Source organism: Myotis lucifugus, unplaced genomic scaffold, assembly GCF_000147115.1.
Source record: "Myotis lucifugus unplaced genomic scaffold, Myoluc2.0 scaffold_101, whole genome shotgun sequence".
NCBI classification, from domain to species: Eukaryota; Metazoa; Chordata; class Mammalia; order Chiroptera; family Vespertilionidae; genus Myotis; species Myotis lucifugus.
Window position 1 is genome coordinate 3,878,168 of NW_005871149.1, and position 7,925 is coordinate 3,886,092.

Sequence of the window (7,925 nt, forward strand, 5' to 3'; positions counted from 1 at the left end):
TTGTAGCCTGGGAACGATAGGCTACACCATACAAGCCAGGTGTGCAGCAGGCTGTGTGTAAGGTACTCGATGATATCCACACAAGGACAAAATTGCCTAATGCCACATTTCTCCGAACATATCCCTGCTGTCAAGCAGTGCATGGCAACAGTATTACCCAACCTTACACATATATTACATGACTTTTTAAAAAGTCAATGGATTACCTTGGTGGGAAGATTAACGTGCATTCCCTTTCTAACTCCTTGGCTTAGAACTTTTAAACTTCCTAACTTCCTCTACCTCTCCCCACCCAAAACAAAGATCATTTTGTAACTACATATTTATTTTTTCTTAGAATATTCATGAGTACTTTTGGTTTTTCAATTTAAACATACATGATTTCAAAGTGATATAAAACTGTGTTTTTTAGAAGTATCTAGAAAGACAGTACATACTGTGAAATCTTTCTAATTTTACAACTGAATTCTTTTACACATAAAGGAAATTATAAATTTTAGTTGAAAGAAAAATCTCATATATAGAAAAATTCTATATCACATATACACATTTACAGTTTTTAATTTTATAACCTTTTCATTTAAAATCATTCTTTTCCCAAAAACTATACTTCAGTATAAAACAGATAAGTATTTAAGAAGTCATTAGTATGTACATAGGTGGCTGCAAAAAATAACCCACAACTCATATTCTATTCCAAAGGTGAAAATATTTCCTTTTAAAAGCATTTTAATATTTCTTCTCATCATCAACAAAATATCAACGTTTAAATTAAAAATGTCAAATCCAATTATATGTAACCATAAGCAGTCCTTTAAGAAATATATTTGAAAAGCCATTATTCCATAAAATATTTACATTGTTGAAACTGCATAAAAGCAACACTGTCTTGATCTAGTTTAGTTGAAAGAATGAATAAGAACCACCCCACCCCCAAATACTATTCATCCTTCATAATGGAGACTTTATCCTTGGATTTATTCAGCATCTTTATGTCATCCAACAGCTTTTTGGGTGTTAAAATATGGGTAGAACCTGGTAGGAAAAAAGATAAATTTTTTTCAGAGGCCAGAAGTTAAATCGATTTTCCTTGGCTAACTATATTGTCCTGTCCTTCAAATATGCAAAGTTAGTACAACTTGGAGCATTTTAACAGAAGTCCTATAGGACACCTTTCTGAAATCTGCCTATACCGCAGTATTTCAATCCTTCCTCATTGAACATGCTCAGTAAACCTTCAGAAATACTGCCCCCTCCTGGTACTCTGTCTACCTTGTACTATATATTGATATACTGGGGAGCAAAACTGGAGGTTACTCTACCTTTGTGACAAGAACAGTCACTGTTCAATCACAGAGAACCATTAAGCAGTGCTGAGGACTGAGGCCAGGGTCAGGAGAGTTTGTGTATCAGTGGCTTTGACTGAAATTCTTACAACTAAATTCCATATACAGGCTTTGACAATGTCATGTCCACATTCACAAAATAATTCAAAATATTTCTGTAGAAGTGTCTCAAAAATTATTTAATTATGAGAGCAAGAAAAATATAGAATATAACATTTTAAAGGATATATGTAATAATATTTAAAGTATGTAGCATTTTGAAGCTCATTCCTTCAAAATCAGGATATTTAAAAATAAAATTATCCATAGGACAACCAGAAAAAAACTCTAGTACATCAGATGAAACACACTATGATTAAAATAAGTTGTCCAGCTTTCAACCATTTGGTTCTAAATGTAAAGTACAAGATAAAGTTTTACATATATATTTTTGCATTTAGAGTTTGTTTAGAGAAATAGAAAAGAGGCAAACAAGTCTTACCAATAATAACTCCACAGGATTTGTGTGCCTGAGAAACTTCGTAAGCACAACGCATTTCAGAGTACGTAATTCCTCCGATAACAAAAACAATCAGCGTGGACCCGTTTTTTCGGTCTTCCAAGTAATTACCTCTGGGTTTCTGGCGAGCACTAAAAAATAAAAAAACACTAACATGTTACAAATACTCCCAAAGCCTTACTGCTTATAAACTTTTCAAAAAGCCTCATTCAAGCAAATTCAGACTTGGCACCGGTGACATAATTTTAAGGAAATGACTTACCAGGTAACTATGTATGAAAGAACTCGGCACCAAGAATTAGGCAGGACAAGTCCCACTTCAAGTTTAATTTTGATCTGATAGTTCAAATAAATCACTCATAATCTAGCTTAGCATGTTTACCTATAAAATAGAGCTAACTCCCTCTCTTATTTATTTCACTTGAAGAAGTAATATACCTGAAGTCTCTGGCTTCTTGAAGTTAAAGAAATAGGGAAGTAGCGGTGAAACAATAGGCATTTAAAGATATGTTGGGGTGGGGAGGTTCGCAGGAGCTGATGTGTTATTGGGACATCCCTTGCTGAAAGTCAGTAGAGTATGATGGTGGGAGGTACTGAAGACATCTTCACTCCCATGTTCACAGCAGCAATATTCACAATAACCAAGATACGAAACAACCTAGAAACAACCTAAATGTCGATGAGCAAGTGGGTAAAAACAATGTGGTGTGTATGTATACAATGGGATATTACTCAGCCTTAAAAAATGAATTCTGCCATTTGCAACTATATAAATGGACCTAGAGGACATTAGGTTAAGTGAAATAAGCCGGACTCAGAAAGACAAATACTGTATAATCTCACTTATATGTGGAATCTAAAACAGTTAAACTTACACATGCAGAGAACAAAACGTTAGTTGCCAGGGGCTGAGGGGAGGGGGAAATGAGGCAATGTTGGTCAAAGGGCACAAAGTTTCAGTTGTGCAAAATGACTATGTTCTAGAGATCCAACGTACAGCAGCGTAACCAGAGTAAACAAAGCTGCATTGTATACTTGAAATTCGCTAAGAGGGTAGATCTTAAGTTAAATCTTCTTACCACACACACAAAAAAATACATAAAAGAAGAAACAGTAGTTATGTAAAGTGATGGGTACATCTGTAGTGATCTTTTTACAATGTATACATATCAAAACATCAAGTTGTTTTTATATATATCAAAGCATATACAAAGTTATTAGGTCAATTATATATACTTCAATAAAGCTGTTTAAAAAAAAAAAAGAATTAGACCTGAGTTTCAACTCTGATTCTGCTTCTTTCTAATTCAGGTATGACTTTCAGCAAGTTACTTAACTGCTCTCTAAACTGTAAGGGTTGTTTTCAGATTAAATGAAGTAACGTACAGAACACTCGAAGTATGGAATCTGGTACCACAAAAACACTCAATAAATAGTAGCCATTATTTCTACCATTTTCTCCTCCAGATTGCTTTAGATATGCACTGTCCAATACAGTAGCCACTTTGCCACATGAAGCTACTTAAATTTATTAAAACTAAATAAAATAGAAGTTTCAGTTCCTCGGTCACACTGGTCACATACAATGCTCAGCGGCTCCAGTGGCTAGTGGCTATCAAACTGGACAGTGTGGCTACAGGACATTTCCCTCACAGCAGAAGGTGCCACTGGAGAGCACTGTCTAGACCAGCCGTGGGCAAACTACGGCCTGCGGGCCGGATCCAGCCCGTTTGAAATGAATAAAACTAAAAAAAAAAAGACAGTACCCTTTTATGTAATGATGTTTACTTTGAATTTATATTAGTTCACACAAACACTCCATCCATGCTTTTGTTCCGGCCCTCCGGTCCAGTTTAAGAACCCATTGTGGCCCTCGAGTCAAAAAGTTTGCCCACCCCTGGTGTAGACCATGGGAATCACCTGTTTTTGTTCCTGTACCCCACTGGTAAAAATTTTGAGCTTTTATTTGAAAAGTAAATAAAAATGTCAAAATAAATATTTTATGCATCTATTAAAATATACTATATTAGTTTATAAATTACATGTGTGCTAGTGTACATTAATAAAACTTAATTTCTCCCTTTTTAAGGTATAAGTAAGTACCCAACAGTCATCTTGTTACCACTCTGGAATCCATGCTCTAGTTGACCTCTAAGACCCTGCAATGTCGGAGCCCACAGCACACTTTTTAAAATGTTCTCAGTCTGTCCAGCCTTGGGATGATGGTTCCCATCTGCCACCTTAAGGAACAATGAGGTAGTGACAGGAAAAGGGAAAGAGAATTCGTGGCTAGTTTTGAAAGATGGAACAGAAACAAGATACACTATTGGTTCCCACACAAAATATTTATAGGTTTTACCTTACAGCTCCTGAGCCATTCCACACTGCTGGGCACTGGGAACAATATGGCCATTCCTTTGAATCTAATCTGTTATCAATGGCATCCTAGGGAAGAGAAGAATTAACACCACCAAGAAAATGTAAATTCCAAGATATTTTTATTTACTTGTCTGTTTTGCATAAAACTCAAAATTTGTATTTATGATTAAGGATCATAAGGATATATAGATATTTAATAATAAGGTTAGCCCTTTCTTTGGACCTCTCAAACCTTACTTGCTTCAAAAATTAACACAATCATTTACTTACTTACTAAACCAGTATTTACTGCATGCCTACATTTCTTCACTGGAAGGGCCCCACGTTGGGGTGAGAATTCCAGGCATCTCTCAGGACCATTCTGTCTAGAGTGCTAGGGTTTCTAATACTATCCTAGTCCGGACACCTCGTAAGCTACCAGGGAGTACAGGCCTTGCCCCCGCAGCAGTGGCTCTACCGCAGGATGTGCACCCCTAGCCCAGGCTACACAACACAACCCAAAGGGAGGAGGGAAATTTTCATTTTTTTAAGGGTTATATTTTATGATAAACTTATGTATATGGATATACAGTATATATATAGTTTATTTGTACAGTAATATGTAGTTTATAAATGAACAGTCATGCTATAAGCTTATGCTCACATTTTTTATGGTTAAGTGTGCACGATCAAAAAAAGTTGGGGGCCACTGCTTTACAGCATGTGGTATTAATGACTGGACACAATCAGTAGTCGAAGAATATCTCAAAAAGACTGCAGGAAGCGAAGAAACCAAGTTTCAGGAAAATCCTGAAGGTCTGCCACTTAGCCAAAAGTGGATTTTCTAAGTTTAACATGCAAATCTTTGTTAAAGAGTTTGAGAAAGTCAATTCTTACTTTGAAAATACAAGCCAAGAAAAACTAGTTAGTTCTATATCCCTGTTATAAGGGGGAAAAATCTTATGCTTCAGAAAATAAAGTCTAAATTTTTTAAACTTTTCAATTATGATTAAGCATATGTGAGTGGCATAAAACTAGTCAAAAAAAAAAACACAGAAAAATCATAGTAATAAATTGTATCCAATTAGATACTAAAGGCAAGTAGAAATTGCAGTTTAAGTCAAAGAAAAATTGAAATAAATGAACTATGTACTAGCAATTTTGACTGAAGGATAATGTCATGATTTGAATGAGTTCATAAAACAATTTTTATTAGTTTATTTTCTAATTTCCTATAATTGAATATCTTCTAAGTGAACAATACTAAAAGGCACAAACCATCTGTTGAATATAACAGCAAACCATAGTGAAGTTTACATTTTAATCACAAATACATTTCCAAGAATATTGGAGTCTAACACTTTCTAGCAGAGGTTATATACAAGTGTTATTTTGTTTTGGACTTTCGTTCAAATAAATTATTTGTATATCTGCTACATATGGTTATTCAAAACAACAGCAGTTTTTCCCATAAAGCACGTGTGTGCTGATTTTATTTATTTATTTGGAGGCAACCAGTGGTGTTTGTTTGAGGTCTTCAAGGAAAGAATCTTCAAGAGTTTCCTTTCCCGCCTTGACCCCAGATATAGGCTTCTTCGGTGAACCTCCCAGTACTGCAGACAATTCCTAACCTATAAATTACAGACAGTTAAGAATACTCTATAGGAGGCCATTCAAGGTATAAGTAAAATTTAGTGAATTTTACCTCCAAAATATCTTTGATATAAGGTGTCCATCGAGAGAGTTGGAAAGTTTCTTCTGTAGACCGATCCTTTCTTGATGGTTTGCCTTGTGGAGACTAATAGAATTAGATGGGGAGGGGTGGATTAAAAATCAACAATTTATTTAGTGTATTCTTTTATTAAGTTTCTAACACAGATATTTAATTTACAGCAAATACTATGTTGTACTACTTAAAAGTAAAATTGGAAATGCCTGTTCAAATAATCTGAATAGTTGTGGACATATAACTTAACAGTATTTTTTGCTTTAAGGATAAAATTTATAATAGGACCAGAAAATACGTTTATTCAAAAGGGCTATAGAATTTAATGGGAAAAGAATGAGATTCCAAATAGAGTTCTTTCAAAATTTGTTTTAAATTAATTATAAAAAGAAAAGCATAAATAGCAAATTACAAGAGAAACCCTAAGATATAAATTCACCAGAAAGGTGTAATTGTCTAAATTACTCATATATGGAAAACAAAATGTTAATGTTTTACTTACCAAATCTTTGGAGTAAAATTCAGAAAACTATCCACATGAATACCCATATAAGAAAACATTTAGCCGAAACCGGTTTGGCTCAGTGGATTGAGCGTCGGCCTGCGGACTGAAAGGTCCCAGGTTCGATTCCGGTCAAGGGCATGTACCTGGGTTGCGGGCACATCCCCAGTAGGAGATGTGCAGGAGGCAGCTGATCGATGTTTCTCTCTCATCGATGTTTCTAACTCTCTATCTCTCTCCCTTCCTCTCTGTAAAAAATCAATAAAATATATTAAAAAAAAAAGAAAACATTTAATGCAAACAACTGCACATGCATACATGTAAGTACATATAGAATGTAAGATTTCTTACCGGGGGGACAATGGGGACACCAAGGTAACTCCAGTTACGAATCATATCACTCTCATTTTCTATCTTTACATTCTGGATCAACCTATCCAAATTTTCTTCCGTTGTTCCTTAGATAAGTAAAAATATGAGTCATATAATTGCTACCACAATCATTTCTAGGTTTTAGGTGGTATCTAATAATAATGTTTAAATAAAAAGCAAACATTTAAATTATATATCCTTCAGTCTTCTCCCAATTTCATATTTTTCCCTTTCCTTATCTTAACCAACTTCAGCTACCACCTTTAATTTTCTTAGTAAACCACTTATTATAATGTGATTTCAGAGCTGGATACTCTAATCTACACTAATAAAAGAGAAACATGGTAATTAGCGTACGACCGCTACCCTTCCCATTGGCTAATCAGCATATCCTTATGCAAATTAACTGTCAGCCAAGATGGCGGCCGGCAGCCAGGCAGCTGGAAGCAAACATGAGGCTTGCTTGCTCCAGTGACTGGCGGACTCCAATGTTCCCCGCCTGCCGCTGCCGGCCTCTGAGCTGGCAGTTTGAAACTTTGTAACAAATATAGAAGCTAAACAAAACCCCAGAAACCAGCTTTCAGTCAGCCAGCCTGACCGCAACATTGTATCAAATACAGAAGGAAAAACAAAGGCCAGAAACCAGCTTTCAGCAGCGAGGCCTCAGAGCTAAAGCTGGCCCAGAATTAAAAAGAAGAAAAGAAAAAAAGGAGCGGTTGGGAGCTTCAATCACCCGCCAGCCAGAAAACGGCCCTCAGCCCCTTAGCCAGACTGGCCAGGCACCCCAGTGGGGACCCCCACCCTGAGGAGGTGTGACCAGATGCAAACAGCCATCATCCCCTCATCCAGGCTGGCCAGGCACCCCAGTGGGGACCCCCACCCTGATCCAGGACACCCATCAGGGCAAACCAGCCGGCCCCCACCCATGCACCAGGCCTCTATTCTATATAGTAAAAGGGTAATATGCCTCCCGGCACCAGGATCAGCGGAGCCCAAGCCTCCCGGCACCGGGATCAGCGTGACAGGGGGCAGCGCCCAAACCCCCTGATCTCCCTGCAGCTCTGTGTGTGACAGGGGGCGGGGCCACAACCTCCCTATTCGTGCTGCTCTGTTCGTGACAGG

General features: G+C 36.8%; 1 protein-coding gene across 4 annotated transcripts in view; it reads right to left on the bottom strand.

Moving 5' to 3' along the window:
• Positions 1–306: 306 nt before the first annotated feature.
• Positions 307–7,925, bottom strand: part of STXBP3 (syntaxin binding protein 3) — a 28,242-nt gene continuing 20,623 nt past the window's right edge. The window contains exons 15-20 of one of the 4 annotated variants that reach the window (XR_002830172.1): positions 6,783–6,889; positions 5,909–6,001; positions 4,205–4,290; positions 3,949–4,085; positions 2,284–2,503; positions 1,835–1,976 (exon numbers count right to left, since the gene is read on the bottom strand). Coding sequence is in view for 1 of the 4 variants with exons in the window: in XM_006092613.3 (XP_006092675.1) it covers positions 941–1,035; positions 1,828–1,976; positions 4,205–4,290; positions 5,909–6,001; positions 6,783–6,889 (530 nt within the window). In the remaining 3 variants the exon portion in view is untranslated. Of the gene's footprint in view, positions 1,036–1,827; positions 1,977–2,283; positions 2,515–3,948; positions 4,086–4,204; positions 4,291–5,908; positions 6,002–6,782; positions 6,890–7,925 lie in introns of those variants that run through there. The other 3 variants (XR_002830171.1, XM_006092613.3, XR_001349007.2) reach the window with 3 other exon arrangements.